The sequence below is a fragment of the Excalfactoria chinensis genome, chromosome 16 (assembly GCF_039878825.1).
Source record: "Excalfactoria chinensis isolate bCotChi1 chromosome 16, bCotChi1.hap2, whole genome shotgun sequence".
Taxonomy (NCBI): Eukaryota; Metazoa; Chordata; class Aves; order Galliformes; family Phasianidae; genus Excalfactoria; species Excalfactoria chinensis.
This window is the reverse complement of record NC_092840.1, coordinates 1,499,027-1,516,037: the sequence shown is the minus strand read 5'-3', so window position 1 is coordinate 1,516,037 and position 17,011 is coordinate 1,499,027. Positions and strand designations below refer to the sequence as shown.

Here is a 17,011-nt window from a genome sequence, read left to right as displayed (position 1 = left end):
GATCAGGGGCTGTCATGGGCTGGGCAGTGATGGGATGTTGGAGCAGTGGGGGCAGCTGTGGGGCAGGAGGAGACCCTCAGCCCCATACAGTGTGAGTGGGGCTGTCCCTGTGTGGGAACAGCTTTGTGGTTCTTGGTGTGGGGTGCACATATATGTGCACGTCTCATGCTTTTGCATGTCTGCTGTTCTGTGTGTGCACATGTACACTCATACACATGTGCATTTGTGCCTGTCCCTATGTCCCCATGCACGCATCCCTGTGCTCATCCACCCGGGGTGCAACAGGCTTCCAGGTGTGTGCACATGTACATGCATGCCTGTGCACTCGGCAGTGTTTGCATGCAGGTAGCAGTGTGTGTGTGTGTGTGTGTGTGTGTGTGTGTGTGCTACCCCGGGCTGTGTGCATCCCAGTGTTTGTGCTGCTCTGCTTGTGCTTCCGGCTGCTGTTTGCAAATAATGTGCGTGTGGTCCGCGTGCTGGAGGCGTGCAAAGAGCAAATGTGTGTGGGTGGTCCCTGCTGGGGGCAGGGGGGGGGGGAGCGTGTGTGTGGGTGGGGGGTCCTGCAGGCAGTGTGTGATGTGTGTGCATATGTGTATGTATGTGTGCACATGTGCATGCATGTGTGTGTGTTCTTGTGCGCATACATCTGTGCACATGCATGTGTGTGTACATATGTGCATGAAGTTGTAGGTGCGTGTGTTTGCACACACATGTGTGTGAAGGAGCAGTGGGGAGTCCTGGTCCCCTTGTAGTGTGCAGCAGGGTCCCACCCATGCCCCCCCTATTAGCATGGTCCCCCCATGTTCCTCCCTCCCCAGGTAGCCCTGCTCCCTGGCCTGGCTCTAGCTCTACACGCCATGTTCCCATCCCACATCTGTGTCCACACGCCATGTCCCGTGTCCAGGTCTCTGCTCTGTCTTCAGGTCCCTGTGCCATGCCCCCATCCCTCCTCCATGCCCCTACACGTCCCAGATCCATGTCCCCATGTCATATCCCTGCTCTACATCCCCATGCACAATCCCATCTCCATGTCCCCATGCCATGTTCCTGTCCCATCTCCATGTCCCCATGCCATATTCCTGTCCTAGCTCTGTGTCCAAGTGTCCTATCCCAACTCAATGTTCCCATGCTGTGTCCCAGCTCCATGTCCCCCCATTATGTTCCTGTCCCAGCTCCATGTCTCTGTGCCACATTCCAGCTCCATGTCCTCATGCCATGTCCCAGCTCAACATTCCCATGCCGTGTCCCAGCTCCATCCAGCTCCACCGCCCCACGTCCCACCCCAGCTCCATGTTCCCAAGTCGCATCCCAGCTACACGTCCCCACACAACGTCCCCGCTCCAGTTTCACACGTCCCAACCCCACATCCCCACACCGCGACCCCACGAAGGACCAGCCCCAGCACCGCCGCGCTCCGCGTCTCTCCCCACGCTACTGGTCCCACGGGAGAGCCTCGAGGGGGGGGGAGCGGGGCCGTTCCCGAGGCCACCGGAGGGCACTCCTGGCCGCCTCGCGCGTGGGAGCCCCCGGCTGAGGTCTCAGCGTGCGCCCGCATCCCCCCCGCCGCGCGTCCCCGCCGCGCGTCCCCGCGTCCCCGCGTGCCCGTGGCTGCCAGGCGCCGGCAGAGCGCTGCCGCCTCCCGGCCCCGCGCCCGCCGCCCTCCGCCGCCGCTCCCGGTGCTGCCGCTGCTGCGGGGCCGCTGCGGCTGCGGCCGCCGGAGGTTAGTGAAGCGGGGCGGGGGCGATGCGGGGCGGCGGCGGCCATGGCGGGGAGGGAGAGCGGCGAGCACCGGGGGGCGGCGGGCACCGGGGGTACCGCGCACACGGGAGGGGCACCGCGCAGCGGGGGAACCGAGCAGCGGGAATGTTATGGCTGGAATTTCGGTGCCGGGGGGGGCACCGTGCGGCGGGGGGGTCCGCGCTGGGGGCTGTCGTGGGGTGGGATTATCGTGCAGCGGGGTTATGGTGCGCTGGGGGCACCGGGGGATGGGCCCGGCTTCGCATGCCGCTCGATGGACCGGGGACCGAGGTGGGGAGCAGAGTGGGGAGGGGGGTGGTACTGGGTCTTGTCCCCGGGGGGTGTCCCCGAGGTTTGGGCCCCTCCGGTTGCTGCGGTGCTGGGGGTGCCGGCTGAGTGCACGGATGCACACGCATATGTGCGTGTCTGCTTGTGTGTGTGTGTGTGTGTGTGTACAACTGTTTGTTGTCACGCTGCTGTGGGGCCCTACGTCTGTATGTCTGTTTGTCCGTCTGTCTGTCTGCGCAGGTCCCCGTTGCTGTTTGTGTCCCCTGTGCCAGCGCATGGCTCTGTGTCCGTCTGTCTGCCTGTGGCTCGCTGTCAATGCAGCTGAACCCTCCCCACCCCACGTACAGGGCCCACGGGGCTGTGTTGGTGGGCAAGGAGCTGCCTGGGGGGGCGTGGGGGGCTCAGGACACGCTGTCCAGCCTGACCCCATCCCGATGCCTGCAGTGCAGATCATAAATCAACACCAGATGAGCAGGAGGGCCGCGGGTTCCCGGGCGCACAGCCGGCTTCTGTGGGGCTTCTCGGGTTTTTGAGCCACCCCCCCCCCCAAAGCCTTGACCACAATTGTCCCCACGCTGCTTGTCCCCGCTGTCCCCCTCTCTGCTGTCACACCTGAGGCTGGCAGCCCGCCACACTGTCTGGCTGCAGGCACACGGGGCGATAGGGACGGTCCCCCAAGGTGCCACCGGGGAGGGCAGGGATGCAGCACTGCGTGGCAGCACTCAGAGCCACCTCGACTGTGACTGAGCGGTGCTGTGGCCCTGCTTTGCAGGTGATGCCCTCAGAGCCTTGGAGCAACCAGTGACATCGGCTGGAACAGAAGGGGAAAGAAGAGGAGGGGATACCTGAGAGTGTCCTGTCCCCACTGAGCCTGGGGACACTGAGATGTGCCAGCACTGCAGGGAGGATTAGCGGTGCCCGGTGCCCTGTGCCAAGTGATGGCTCACCCCAGTCTGCCGTGGTGGTGGCCCTGGTGGAGCAGGACCAGGTGCCACAGGGCTCTGGGTGCCACCTCCCACCCCTGCTGAGCTCTGCAGTGGGGACAAGGACGTTCCACCCCTGTTGTCTGTCCCCTGGCCATGGCACGGCGCTGAGCCACTGTCCCCAGCCATGGCACGGCAGGGCACGGGGGCCCTTCTGGGCTCTGGGACTTTGGGGTTCCCACCCCAAAACCTGGCCCGCGTGGTGGTCTGGGAGTGGCTGAACGAGCACGGGCGCTGGCGGCCCTACTCAGCTGCTGTCTGCCATCACATCGAGAACGTGCTGAAGGAGGATGCCCGCGGCAGCGTGGTGCTGGGCCAGGTGGACGTGCAGCTGGCACCCTACGTCATCGACCTGCAGTCCATGCACCAGTTCCGGCAGGACACGGGTAAGGGCAGGGGGCTCTGTGGGCACATGGCTGGCCAGGGGTCTACTGGGGGTGAAGTGGCTGTGGATGTATGTGTCTGCCCTTTCTGTGAGCCTTTGTTGGAGGGCCTTCAGCACTGCTCTTCCTTCTTCTGCAGTCATTTGTTCCTCTGCCCATCCATCAGCCATTCCGTGGCATAGCTATGTGTCTTTGTATCCTTCCTTCCTGTGTCCTTGCTTCATTGCTTTATTGCTTCATTACTTCTTTCCTTTGTCCCATGTATCCATTCATCCATCCCTCCATCCATCCATCCATCCATCCATCCCTCCATCCATCCATCCCAGTGTGCATATATGTGCTGTGTGTCATTCTATTTAAATTACCCATCAATCCACCCATCCTAATGAATAATTGTCATTCTATCCATCCATCCACCATTCCATCCCGGTGTATCTTTACATACTTGTCATTCTGTTCATGTATCCATCAAGGTATCCATCCCCATGTATATTTGTCATTCCATCCAACCATCCATCCATCCATCCATCCATCCATCCATCCATCCATCCATCCATCCATCCCACCCTCCCTTCCTTCCTCCCTCCATCCATCCCCCCATCTATCCACTCTATCCACCTCTTTCAACTCATCCTCTTCCCCACCTGTCAGTCTGTCCCCTTCTGTCTGTCCCCCCCCCCAGTGCAGCCCCCACAAGTCTCCTCCTGCCTTTCCTTTCCCTTCCCTTCTGTTGTCCTGTTGGGACAAAGGGAACCAGGTGGCCCCACTTTGGGGTCTGTGGGGATCACGTGCCCCCCCTTGAAGAGCAGGGCTGCGGCGCACAACCAGGACAGGTGTCCTCGAGGGAAATCAAGCCCTGTCCCACGCTGCCTCCCGGCCCAGACCCCATTAACCATGACCCACTAAAGTAACTTGTGCCAGCTGCACCCCAGGAGAATTACTTGGGATGGGGGATGGATGGGGATGGTGCAGGACCCCCTGCTGGGAAATGCTCATCTACAAGGTCCCTAAATGTCCCATTCCCTGGACAGGATGGTTCTGGGTGCTGCTGGAAACATGTGCCCATGGTGGGGTGGGCTTGGGATGTGGTGGGATGTGTGTGAGATGGAGTGACCCTGTTCTGAGCAGCCAGGAGGTGTGTCTGCAGGATGTGCACACAGCTGGGGTGAGATGCAGGCATCAGAGGGGCTGGGATGTGGATGCAAGCGGGATGGGAGATGCAGGGCATGAGTATCAGTGGGATATGGGTACGGTGTGCTGGGTACAAGGGGATGTGGGGAGGGAGGTGGGGTGGGCAGCAGGTGCAGGACATGGATGTGAGTGGGATGTGGTTGGGATTGGGCACTGGGATGCGGGATGTGAGTGGCAGTGGGAGCTGGGATGTAGACACAAGAGAGCAAGTGGGATTTGGGCTGTTGACAGCAGTGGGCAGCAGGATGCAGGACATGGATGTGAGCAGTGTATGGCTGAGAGCCAGCAGTGGGATCTGGGGTGTGGACACAAGCGGGTAAGTGGGATGCAGGACTGGAGCGGGATGGTGATGTGAGCGTGCAGCTGACTCAGGTGAGGACTTGCTGGGCTGCGGCGGGGGCACAGACCCCATGGGGCTGCAGGCAGCGCTGCCTCAGCACCTGGCGGCAGCTGGGCTGGGCGGTGATTAATGACCCTGATTAGAGTCGTTAATAGGGCCAGGCAGTGCAGCCGGCTGGGGATGGGAGCGCAGCGTGTGGCTGAGCGAGGAGAGGGGTGAAGTGCTGGGGGTGAGCTGCTGGGGGGGGGTATGTTTGGGGATGGCAGCAGTGTCAGGGTGCTGAGTGCTGTGTCCCCACAGGCACCATGCGCCCGGTGCGCAGGAACTTCTACGACCCCTCCTCAGCACCAGGAAAGGGCATCGTGTGGGAATGGGAGAACGACAACAGCTCGTGGACGCCCTACGACATGGACATCTGCATCACCATCCAGAATGCCTACGAGAAGCAGCACCCCTGGCTGGACCTCTCCTCCCTGGGCTTCTGCTACCTCATCTACTTCAGCAGCATGTCGCAGATGAACCGGCAGACGCAGCGTCGGCGCCGGCTGCGGCGCCGCATGGACCTGGCGTACCCACTGACCATGGGCTCCATCCCCAAGTCGCAGTCGTGGCCAGTGGGCAGCAGCACGGGGCAGCCCTGCTCGTGCCACCAGTGCCTGCTGGTCAACAGCACCCGTGCGGCGTCCAACGCCATCCTGGCCTCGCAGCGCCGCAAGCTGTACGGCGGCACGGGGACGGTGCCGGTGCGGCAGAGCAGCACCTTTGCTGGTGCGACACTGTGGCCATCGGCAGGTGGCACAGCCAAGGGGGAGGCACCCAGGGTGCCTGCTGGGGCTTTCGGGTGCAGCCAGAGCACGCCCAGCACCGTGCAGCTGCCTGGCCTCAATAACCTCAACCGGCCCGGCACGCAGCGGGGAGCTGGCAGTAGCGCCCGCACCACGGTGCCTCCTGGGTAAGCTGGGATGGGGACGCACGTGGTGACCCTGGGGTGGCACGGGGTGGGCTCACAGTGGTGGGGAGGTGGCATGGAGGTGCAGTCAGATTGTTTGGCAGCACCAGTTGTCACCTCACTGGTGCTGGCACTGTGTGTCACCACCACCATAGCTGTGCCTTGCCATGCAGTGCCATGCTGCACCGTGTTGTGCCAGTCCATGCCATGTCATGCTAGCTGGAGGAGATGAGGTGCCAGTTACTGGGGGACTTGTGTCTCTGTTGTCCAGCACGAGGTGGGTCACTCCTGAGTATTGCAGTGCCACCAGGTCCCCATGGAGGCCATGGCTGTGGGGAGCTGTTGTGGCATCCTGCCCCGCAGGAAGGATCTGGCCTCGTGCTGGGAGATGCAGTTTGACGCATCTGGGTGGTGGTGACATCCTGACAGTGTCGCCTCTGCTTTGGGGTGTGTGCTGCAGGAGCACCTGTGGGTCAGGGGCAGCAGGGGCACTGGGAGCACCATGCAGTGTGGGGACATACTCTGTGTCCCTCCCACTGCTCGCAGCCACAGCTCACAGCCAGCCAGGGCTGGGGACAGGGGTGACAGAGTTGGGGAGAGGGGGGGCACGCAGGGTTACCAGGCACTCGGCGTGTTTCCTTCCTCTGTTGATGTGCTGCTTTCGCTTCCGTGTCCTGGGCCAAGCCATCCTCGTGCCAGCACGCAGCCCCCGTGCTGTGCATCCCCATGGACAGGTAGGAGGGGGCTGGAGGGATGAGGGGGCCCCACTGCCTCATGTGGTCTTGATGTGGCTGAGGGTGGCCTTGGGAGCGGGGAGCAGGGACTGTAGGTAGGGGCAAGGCTGGGTTGTGGCGTGGCCTGGGGTTGTTGTGGGGGCAGGGAGGGTCCCTGTGCAATGGACCCTTCCCTGGGGTTGGGATCTCCTCTCTGTGCTGTGGCTGCTGGGTTGTGAACAGGGATGTGGGGGCTCTCCCCACTCCCTGACACCCACAGCCATCTCCATCCATCCATCCATCCATCCATCCATCCATCCATCCATCCATCCATCCATCCATCCATCCATCCATCCATCCACATACTTATTCATCTTGGTCAATCTGTCTCTCTATCCATCTGTCCATCCACCCACCATCCCCACTCTCCCCACATCCCTGCTGTGTCCCCAGTCACCTTCTCACGAGTCCCCACAACCCCACAGCTCTTACCAAGCTGTAGCCTTGCAGCCTTGCACACATGGATGCACACCTGAGGGATGCACGCATGGGTGTACAGACACCTGCCCAGATGCACTCCTGGCTGCCCCAGTGTCACAGTGGAGAGGACAGGACCCAGGGGACGTTCCTCCTGTCTCTTGCAGGGTTCCAGCCCTCCCGGTCAAGAACCTGAATGGCACCGGCCCCGTTCATCCCGCCCTGGCAGGTAATGGGTGGGGGTCCCCTAAAGAGCACCTATGGGTGCTCAGGGGTTGGGCCAGGGATGGAAGGAACAGACAGACATCCCTGTCCCTGTGCAGGGATGACGGGCATCCTGATGTGTGCTGCTGGACTGCCTGTCTGCCTGACCCGTGCGCCCAAACCCATCCTGCACCCGCCGCCCGTCAGCAAGAGTGACATCAAACCTGTGCCCGGGGTCAGCGGCATCTGCAGGAAGACCAAGAAGAAGCACCTCAAAAGGAGTAAGGAGTTGCTGGAGGGGAAACTGAGGCACAAGTGGCGCTGTGGGGTGGGACCTGAAATGTTGGGGGTATGGCCTGAAGTGCAGCGTGCCACCCAAGGCGTAAGGCGATGCCACTGCCCGTGGCTCCTTTGTGCCACCTCCTCCCTGTCACTGTCCCCATGCAGCGGGTGGCAGGGAGGGTTTGGGGGGCCAGGATCTGATCGACAGCCCTATCCATGGCAGGCAAGAACCCAGAGGATGTGGTGCGTCGCTACATCCAGAAGGTGAAGACCCCTCCGGATGAGGTGAGCCAGCATGGCAGGAGGGCAGGGGATGGGCACAAAGCTTGTTGTGATGCCCATGAGGTGACCTGTGTCCCCACCAGGACTGCACCATCTGCATGGAGCGGTTGGTCACCTCCTCCGGCTACGAGGGTGTCCTGAGCCACCGCGGCATCAAGCCGGAGCTGGTGGGCAAGCTGGGCAAGTGTGGGCACATGTACCACCTGCTGTGCCTCGTGGCCATGTACAACAACGGCAACAAGGTGAGAGCTGACATGGGCACGGGCTCTGCGGGCACACGGCAGGGGCTGAGCGCCCACTGCGGCTGTCCCTGCAGGACGGCAGCTTGCAGTGCCCCACCTGCAAAGCCATCTATGGGGAGAAGACGGGCACGCAGCCCCCTGGGAAGATGGAGTTCCACCTCATCCCCCATTCCCTCCCGGGTTACACTGACTCCAAAACCATCCGGATAGTCTATGACATCCCCACCGGCATCCAGGTGAGCCCCCCCACGGCCCCCACCCCAGGGCTGGGTGTCCCCACGCCGCCCACTCACCCCCCTGCTGTCCCCACTGAAGGGTCCAGAGCACCCCAACCCTGGCAAGAAGTTCACGGCACGTGGCTTTCCCCGGCACTGCTACCTGCCTGACAACGAGAAGGGCAGGAAGGTGAGCAGCCCCGCGTCCCCAGGGGTGGCACGGGGAGGGGACGTGGCCGTACGGGTGGGAACATCGGGGTGGGGACATGGGGGTGGCCGTGCCGTGGGGTGGGACGCAGCGGTGGCCGTCCCCAAGGTGCTGAAGCTGCTGATCGTGGCGTGGGACCGGCGGCTCATCTTCACCATCGGCACGTCCAACACCACGGGCGAATCGGACACGGTGGTGTGGAACGAGATCCACCACAAGACCGAATTCGGCTCCAACCTGACGGGTCACGGCTATCCCGACCCCAACTACCTGGACAACGTCCTGGCCGAGCTGCTGGCGCAGGGCGTCTCCGAGGCCACCCTCAAGGACTGAGCCCACGGTGAGGGGCTCCCCGCCGTCCCCTCGGCCCTCGTGTCACCGTCCCTGCTGCTTCGCCGCCGGCACCGCGTGGGTTCATCCCACGGTGCCACCCGCCTCGTGTTCCCGTCCCCTGCCCGGCCGCCCGCAACGCGGTGCTTTCCTCTCCGCCCGCCCGGTGCCCCACGGAGCCGCGTGCAGCCGGTGCCATGTGTACGTCTCTGTGTTAAGGAATACACCGCAGCGTCCCGGCGTCGCCGCGCCACCCACTCGTGTCCCCGTGCCGCGCCGTTATAGGGAAGGGTGCTCGTGGGGCCGCACTGGGGTCTGTCCCAGGTCTGTCTGTGCTGTAGTTCTCTTCACGTGGCCGTGGCCGCGTCCCTCTCCGTGTCCGTGGGAAGGCTCGAGACGCGGTCACCACGGGCGAAGGCTTCGTGGGCCACATCCAGGTCGCGCAGCACCGCCCGCAGCCGCTCAGCGACGGCTCCGCCTGCGGCCGCATAAAATCAACGTTCCCACCCGCGACGCCCGGCACTCACTCGTGACAGCCACGGGGCTCCCCGTCCCACCCGCTGTGTTTCCTCCCACCCCTTCTTCTCCCCGACGCTGACATGCCCCGCTTGGTGGAAGGATGGGTCGTGTGCGTGTGTGTGCGTGGCTGTGCGCACCCACGCGTGTATCCACGCGTGCATTCGCGTGCGGCTGGGAGCATGCGTGTGCAGCCGAGGGGTTGGGCCTCGTGTGCGTGCGGCCGTGGGGGTTTGCTGTCCCCTGGTGGAGAAAATAGGGGTCTCGGGTGTGTCTGTGTGTGCACGTGGGTGTGCATGGGTGCATACATGTGCGTGCATATTGGGCACACATGCAACTGTGCATGTGCAACAGGTCTGTGCATGCTTGCCTGCAAGCGTGCTTATGCACGTGTGTACGTGCATGTGTGCAAGTGTGCATGCAAAGCTCGTATCCGTGTGCCCGTGTGTGCATCCATGAGTGTGCACACCAATGCAGCTGATCCCACACGGCCCCCCACGCTCCCCCTGCCACCCGTGCCCTCCTACCTCCAAGCTTCAGCTCCGGGCTCTGCACTGCCGCGCCGCTCTTGGGTTCTGCCAGCAGCTCCCTGCGGGACGAGGACACTGAGTGCAGCCGAGATGACACCCCCGGGTCCCCCCCCGGGCCGTGGCCTCACCACAGCCGTGTCGCTGCACGCTGGAGGTGCCCATAGAGGCTCTGTGCTGCCGCCGCGGGGTCCAGAGGGTCACTCCACTCATCCAGTGCCACCGCGCTGTGGGTCCGGCTGCAGCCAGGAGCTACCAGGGAGAGTGTGGGGTTGGATGGGGGGGACCCACTGGGGATACCCTTGTGTCCCCTCTGTCCCCATTACCGGCACGGTTGGGCTGCAGGCAGCAGGTCCAGCGGGCGGTGCGGAAGGTGCCGGGGTGGCAGGTGGGCAGCATGGCCCCGTTGGCACTGCTGGCATGGCGCAGAGCCCACAGCCACTGCCACAGCTCCGGTGCGCTCTGCGGGGACACAGCGTGGTGCTGGCACCCAAAGTGATGGGCAGCACCACGGGACTTGGTTCCCCATGTAGCATCTCCAGGGTGGGCTTAGGGGGTGGCATGGGGCAATGGGGGCTGGGGACACTGAAGGACAGTTTGATGGCACAGGTAGGAGTTGTTGGGGTGGTGGCACTTGGGAACAGGGCTAGCATCCCAGTGACCCAATATTGATCCCAGTACAGACTGGTCTGTACACCAGTGACCCCAATACAGAGAGAGCTGGTACCCTAATGACCTCAGTGTAGATCCCAGTACAGGCAGGGTACTGGTACCTCATTAACCCAGTACAGTTATGGGTGCTACCCGTTGATCCTAGTGTATATAGGGCTGGTACCCCAGCGATCCCAGTATCGGTATTACTGGATACCCCAGTGACCCCAATACAACGATGGGGATGTCCCCACCTTACACTGGATGTAGGTGGTGCGCAGCTGCCCAGTGCCATCCTGTGCCACCACCTGCATGACGTGGGGCTGTGGGAACGTGCCCTCATCCACGCGCTCCACCGCCCGTATGTGCTCCACTGGGATGCAGTTGTGCTCCTGGAGACCCCAGAACATCGCATGGCACTGTGCCCACAGCCCAGCACCTTGTGACAGGGCACGGGGGCCACGGGCAGCACCCACCTGGCACTCAGGGGACTTGGAGTAGGACAGAGCCTGCGCACTAAGCCAGAAGTACCGCTTCTTGAAGGCGAAGCGGGGCAGCAGGGAGGGCTCCTCTGCCTCCCTTGTGTGCAGGAAACCCTCCTTGATTGTGGCCGAGGGACTGAAAGGCACCACTGACACCATCCCCTCACCCGCTGTGGCTGTGGCCATGGCATGGAGACAACATCACTTGGGGGTACCACCACCACCCACAGTGCAAGGATGCTCCGAAGGGGACCCCATCCCTTTGGATACAGGAGATATCCCCAGGATGGGGGGGATTTTATGGTGCCCACCATGCCTGCTCACCCTGGGTGCCATCCACATCGATGAGGCTGTCCAGGAAGGCTCTGACACGAGTGATGCTGGGCAGTAGGACGGTGTGCAGCGGGGCCATCCAGGGCTCTTTGCCTGGTTGCAGCCCCAGGTTGCCGATGCTCTGCAATGCCTGCCCCATGGGAGTGGGATTTGGGGAGGAAAATGGGGAAATAGAGCAGCACAAGGCAGTGAGGTGACAACCCTGGTTGCTGCCCTGTGTTTAGTGCATGGTGACGTGGCTGGTGAGATCTCATCCCCACTGGGAACAAACCAGCTCATGGCACATGGAATGGAGGCAGGAAAGGCTTTGCCCTCCTTGGGGTCCTTGTCACTTCCTGGGGTCTCTGTCCTCTCCTGAGATCCTTCCTCCCTCCCCCCCCCCCCCCCACTCCTCCAAGGTCTTCCAGCCTCTCTAAGCTCCCCTTCCCACCTTGGCATCCTCATCACCTCTGGGGCCTTCACCCCTTTTGGTGTCCACATCCCTGCTGTGTTCCCCATCCCTCCCTATGTTCACTGTCCTGCCATGGCATCCCCATCTCTCCTTGGTCCCACATCTTCCTTCAGGTCTTTGTCCCTCTTTGGGGTCCCCTCCCTTCCTGGTGCCTTATCCCTTCCCAGGGTCCTGATCCTTCACCAAAGTCCTTTCCAGGGTCCCCATTCCTCCCCCCCCCATCCCCCCACCAGGTTCCCTGTCTTTCCATGGCAACCCCACCCTTCCTTGGTCCTCATCCATCCTTCAGGCTGCTGTCCCTCTTTGGGGTCCCATCCCTCCCTGGTACCCCAACCTCCCGCAGGGTCTCTATCCCTTCCCTGGTCCCCATCCCTCCTGGCCATCCCAGTCCCACCCTGATGCCCCATCCCTCTCCAGGGTTTCCCTGACCCTCTGAGGTCCCCACCCATCCTGGGGTCTCCATCTCTTCTGGTGTCCCCACTCCCCCTATTGTCCGTGTCCTTCCATGGCATCCCTATCCCTCCTTGGTCCCACATCTTTCCTTCAGCTCCCTGTCCCTCCTTGGTGCCTCATCCCTGCCCCAAATCCCCATCCCTTCCCGAGGTCCCCCCACCACGTTCCCCCGAGCACCTTGGCAAGAAGCACGAGTGTGCGCCCAGTGCGGGGCTCAGCGTGCTGCTCCCGCAGGCCAAAGAGCTTCGGGGTGAGGACGGCAGGGGCGAAGAAGCGGAGGAAGAGGAATCCACTGATGGCAATGTACTGCACCTCCTGCACAAGGACAGAGCTCAGCACCCGGCACTGCGCTGCCCTCCCAGCCCCGCAGGAACCCCCACCTCGTGCTGCGGTGAGGGGAAGCGCTCCTCCACCCGCCTGCGGAGCTGCTTGAAGGCCACCCTCATCAGGAGGGGGCACTTGTCCACCGAGCCCACGATGGCATCCACCGTGTCCCCCAGGTAGCCCTGCAGCAGCTCCAGGCTGCTCTCTCGCACCTGTGCTTCTGACAGGGACCCCTTGAAGGAGATCCTCCTGTGGGGATGCCACCAGCTCGTGACCACGGAGGTGGCCCATGGGTGACACCAAGATGGAGACACATCCCCACACTCACCTGCCGCGGCTCAGCTCCATCTTGCAGGGGTCCAGCTCCACGTACTTCTTCTCCTCGAAGATGCGGTTCACCACCGGCTTCAGGACGGCGTGCAGGTAGGGCAGCCCCACTGCCTGCAGGGGGCAGGAGGTCGCCACTGCTGTCCCCATGCTGTCCCCCAGCACTGTGCCATGTCCTTGAAGCCATCGCAGAGCGCTGCAGTGAAGTCCCCTCCCGAGCTCACCTTCAAGAACTGCTCCACGGACTTGGAGGCCAAAGAGTTGGAGCGGAAAAGGGTATTGGGGTCCGCTGGGAGGGAGCCCACCGTGAGCCATGGGAGTGCCCCAGCTGTCCTCAGCCTGCCCACCCCTTTGGTGGCTTCACAGCAGGTTCTGGATCACCCTGGCAGCCCTCGGGGTGGTTTCCCTTCTAGTTCCCCAGCTGAGGGTCTGCAGGAGGTGCTCCAGGCCCTGCATTTACTGGTCTGCCCCTGTACTTACTGGTTCTGGTCAGCTCACGGGTGATGACGTAGTCTAGGAAGGGCACGGCCAGATCCTGAGCCAGGAAGACCTTCACCAGCTTGGTGGCCACGTCCTGCCTGCTGTCCCCTGAGGTCACCTCCTCCAGGACAGCCAGTGCTGTGCTGGCTGCGGGCTGCGGGGAGGCCATGGGGATGTCACGCACCATGGGGACAAGTGGCACGAGTGTGTCCCCAGCCCGCAGCACCCACCTGGCCTGGGCAGCAGAGGGGCTCGGCCAGGAGCTGGATGAGGGGCTGGTAGCAGTGCTGGGGCAGGACTGTGTCCTCCAGCAGCCGCACCGTCAGCCGCAGGGAGCCCAGCTGTCCCCTACAGTGACAGCATGATGGGGGAGCCATGGCTGCACTCTGCCCCTTGTCCTGTCACTCTCCATCCTCCTTTGCCCCACACTCACCCTGGCTCCTCGGTGCTGCTGGGGAAGGGCAGGAGCTGGAACCAGCCCTCTGTGGGACCCGATGCATCCAGGGGAACCTCTACCTGGGGTACGCAGGCAGGGAGTGAGCTGGGGGGCACAGAGCATCACCGGTCCCCACATGCATCCAGACCTCACCTGTCCCAGGAAGTCATTCTTGCCCACGATGTCCCAGTCCCACACCTCCACGCTCAGCACACTGTCCCCTGGCTCATCCTCTGCCAGCTCAAACTCCAGCACCTCATCCCAGTGTGGGAAGCGGGTCTTCTTAATCACCTGCTGGGGACAGGGGAGTGGCAGCAGGGGGCAGAGCCCCAGCCTCTGGGCACCCGTTGCCACCCCTGACACTCAACCCCTGACTCACGGCTGTCTCCTGCGTGTGCCCGCAGCACGACACCCGGACAAAGGGGTCTGAGGTGCCCGAGGGGTCCCGGGGAGCCAGGTCCCTGTGGGAGGATGGGGGTCAATGGGGATGCAATGAGTATCTGGCCCCTTTGGCATGGTCCCCTGTCCCCTTGTGTCGCCATGGTTGCAGTGAGGCACCCGTGTGTCAGGTGGTAACAGGGGGGAGATGTTGGCAGCTGGTCCCTGGGGGCACAGGGCACAGTGGGGATGCTACTGTCCCTTCTGGCTGTCCCCATGGCCATCCTGTTGCCATGGCAGCCACTTTGGTCTCCATGGCAGCGGGATGCTGCTCTGCCAACAGCCTCCGGTCTGGCAGCCACACATGCGGGCACACAAACACACACACGTGTGCACACTCATGCATGCACACATGGGCACACATAGAGCAGCCCCATCCCAATCTCCTCCAAAGGCAGTGGAGCTGCCTCAGTTTCCCCTAATTTTAAAATGAATGGGGAGAAATGCCATGTGAGATCTTGTCTGCCCCATGGGAACATCCCCAGGGGCAGCACAATCCCTCGCCTCCAGTCCCCAGCCCGGCCCCAAAAAGGGCTGGCAGTACCTGAGCAGTGTGGCACAGGTGCTGAGACCCCACAGCATCGTGACACATGGGCTGCAAGCAGCAGCATCCCTGAGCACGACACAGTGGTGACCCTTCTTGGCAGCCCTGTCCCCCCACCACCACCCAGCCAACCCCATTGAACCAAACACAAACCTTGGTGGGGACACAACCCTCACCTGGCTGCGATGAGGTGGCAGCACAGCACCCGCGGGTGGCCCTGCTCAGACACCCTCACCTCCAGGTGGATCTCGCCCTGCACCTCCTGGTCAGGGTGCACAGGTGCCAGGCTGAGCCAGCTGTCAATGCCTAAGAAGAGGGGCACCGGTTGGGCACCCCCAGCATGGGGATGAGCCCCACGCCCCCCATACTCTCCCCGTGCCCCTGCTCACCCCGTGGCTGTGCTGAGATCTGCTGGTGGCTCAGCGACACTTTGCCGATCACATCATCGTGCCTGCAGGGTGACACCGATGGGGACGGCCACTCCAGAGTGGTGCTGACCCCACTGCCCACCCGCTGCCACCAGCCCCACTGCCCCCTACCCGATGGTGTCTTCATCCAGCACGTAGATGGTGAGGCCGTGGAAGCCACTGGGCAGGCGCAGGGTGAACTCCTCACCCCAAAATGGGTTCAGGCTTCTCCACACTGTGGCCGTTCTGTGGGCAGAGGACCCCCATGGGCATTCCATCCAGACCCTGTGTCCTCTCCCCATGGTCACCTACCTGGCCACCACCTCATTGTCCACCTTGACCACGCAGTAGGGATCACTGGAGCCAGAGCTAGGAGGAAAAAGGAGACACAGGGGGTACAGAACCCCATGGTGTTCTCTGAGGCGAGCACCCCAAGGGACCACCAAAGTGCTGGCCACAAAATCCATGGCCATGGGTGCACTGAGCTGCCCGGTCTCAGCTGGATGCCCTGCTTGGGGACAGCATGGGGGCCCTGGTGTCACCTCAACCTCACATTCCTGTGTCCCTGGGTGTCTGTGCCAGCGGCGCAGCCATGCCTGAGTTTCTGTAGCAACCCACTTCCCTGTGTCAGGGCGTGGGGCTGGGAAGGTGTCACGGTGACATGGTGACATGGTGACACCAGCCTCTGCCTGGGCTTAACCCTTTGCAGCAAGGTGGAAAAGCAGAGCTGGTTCCCCAGGGTGAGGGCTGGGTATTGGTTCACAGCCAACACACCCAAGGGGTGCCCAGTGTCCTCCTGGCTGGGGGCTGTGTGTGATGCTGGAGCCCCCCCCCCCCCCCAAAGGGATGCTCTGCCAGCTGTGGGGCCCCAGAAGAGGTACTGCAGCCCCCAGGTGGGGCAGTCCCAGATGGGACCCTGCTATATGGAGTGACCCCACCGGCTACGTGGGTTGCTGGACAGGGGGCAGTAAGGGGGGCATCCCAAGGGTGCAGGGCTTCTTGCAAAGGGGACCCCCAGCCATCAGCAGACCCCCTCCTCAGTGAAATGAGCCCCAACCAGCAGAGCTGAAGGCAGGAAGCCCCCAGTCTGCGGGCAGAGCGCAGCACCCTCCAGTGCCCCGTGCCCCCTGGGTGTGGGGCAGAGATCCCCAGCAGCACTCACACGTCCTTGGCGGGCAGCTCCTTCCCCTCCACCAGCCGGCAGTACAGCGAGGTGCTTTTGGCCATGGCAGCGAACTGGGGGGGTGGGCTGGGGGCTGATGGAGCAGCCCACAGCTCCGGAGAGGCTGCGAGGCCCGGCTGCTGCTTCTTCCTCCTCCTCCTCCTTGCCGAGTCCCTCTGCCACTCCTTCTTTTGCTTCCTTTGCTGCCTCTGGGTTTGTTTTCCTCTGTGCTGGAGTGCGCCGGCACGTGGCAGCGGGAGAGCTGGGTGGGCTGGCCAAAACCCCACCGCGTGGGGCTCACACGCACCAGGAGCTCATTGCGGGGTGGGTAAAGCCATGCTTAGGCTACAGGGAAACTGAGGCACGGCGCTCTCACAGAGCACCTGTTGCCCCTCTGAGTGTCCCCCCCCCCCCCCCCAGGGGTGGCTTCCGTCCCGTCACAGCCGGGTGGCAGTGGGACTGTCCCCAAGCTGGGGGGGTGGCAGGTGTATCCTCCTCGTCTGTCTGCCTGCACCAGTGCAGCTGGGGGGGGGGGGGGGGGGGACACTAGGGGACCCCAAACTGAGGGAGGATGGAGGTGGCGTGGGGGGCTTTGCCTGCTGTCCCCTCCGCTTTGTGTCATACTGGGGGGGCACTCGGTGGAGGGAGCCGTGGCT

At 63.0% G+C, this 17,011-nt stretch overlaps 2 protein-coding genes across 4 annotated transcripts; one reads left to right on the top strand and one right to left on the bottom strand.

The window, feature by feature from the left end:
* Positions 1-1,598: 1,598 nt before the first annotated feature.
* DTX1 (deltex E3 ubiquitin ligase 1) lies at positions 1,599-9,080 on the top strand. The gene is made up of 10 exons (XM_072350875.1): positions 1,599-1,720; positions 2,798-3,394; positions 5,223-5,874; positions 7,229-7,290; positions 7,385-7,546; positions 7,771-7,832; positions 7,913-8,071; positions 8,146-8,307; positions 8,387-8,476; positions 8,603-9,080. Exons 2-10 carry the CDS (start codon positions 3,136-3,138, stop codon positions 8,825-8,827), a joined length of 1,833 nt encoding a protein of 610 aa, XP_072206976.1. The 5' UTR covers positions 1,599-1,720; positions 2,798-3,135; the 3' UTR covers positions 8,828-9,080.
* RASAL1 (RAS protein activator like 1) lies at positions 9,020-16,555 on the bottom strand. 3 transcript variants are annotated; one of them, XM_072350872.1, is made up of 21 exons: positions 16,356-16,555; positions 15,506-15,562; positions 15,326-15,439; positions 15,176-15,237; positions 14,963-15,092; positions 14,184-14,265; positions 13,958-14,095; positions 13,802-13,884; positions 13,599-13,716; positions 13,369-13,522; positions 13,113-13,177; positions 12,890-13,002; positions 12,618-12,810; positions 12,415-12,552; positions 11,325-11,463; positions 10,995-11,176; positions 10,773-10,910; positions 10,194-10,329; positions 9,999-10,119; positions 9,868-9,929; positions 9,020-9,302 (listed from the first exon to the last, which is right to left on the bottom strand). In XM_072350872.1, exons 1-21 carry the CDS (start codon positions 16,418-16,420, stop codon positions 9,172-9,174), a joined length of 2,421 nt encoding a protein of 806 aa, XP_072206973.1. In that variant the 5' UTR covers positions 16,421-16,555; the 3' UTR covers positions 9,020-9,171. The 3 variants fall into 3 exon arrangements, with proteins under 3 accessions (XP_072206973.1, XP_072206972.1, XP_072206975.1); XM_072350871.1 differs by having other exon boundaries at positions 9,035-9,302; positions 13,958-14,098; XM_072350874.1 differs by lacking the exons at positions 9,020-9,302; positions 9,868-9,929; positions 9,999-10,119 and having other exon boundaries at positions 10,778-10,910; positions 13,958-14,098.
* Positions 16,556-17,011: the final 456 nt, after the last annotated feature.

What these genes read in the sequence shown, in the direction of transcription:
- DTX1 (XM_072350875.1), top strand. Translation starts at nt 3,136, where the DNA reads ATGGCACGGCAGGGCACGGGGGCCCTTCTGGGCTCTGGGACTTTGGGG. An exon ending in CGCACCACGGTGCCTCCTGG is followed by an intron (nt 5,875 to 7,228) that starts GTAAGCTGGGAT and finishes TGTCTCTTGCAG; the next exon opens with GGTTCCAGCCCTCCCGGTCA. An exon ending in CGTTCATCCCGCCCTGGCAG is followed by an intron (nt 7,291 to 7,384) that starts GTAATGGGTGGG and finishes GTCCCTGTGCAG; the next exon opens with GGATGACGGGCATCCTGATG.
- RASAL1 (XM_072350871.1), bottom strand. Translation starts at nt 16,420, where the DNA reads ATGGCCAAAAGCACCTCGCTGTACTGCCGGCTGGTGGAGGGGAAGGAG. An exon ending in CCCTCTGCTGCCCAGGCCAG is followed by an intron (nt 13,523 to 13,598) that starts GTGGGTGCTGCG and finishes GCCTCCCCGCAG; the next exon opens with CCCGCAGCCAGCACAGCACT. An exon ending in CCAAGTCCCCTGAGTGCCAG is followed by an intron (nt 10,911 to 10,994) that starts GTGGGTGCTGCC and finishes TGGGGTCTCCAG; the next exon opens with GAGCACAACTGCATCCCAGT.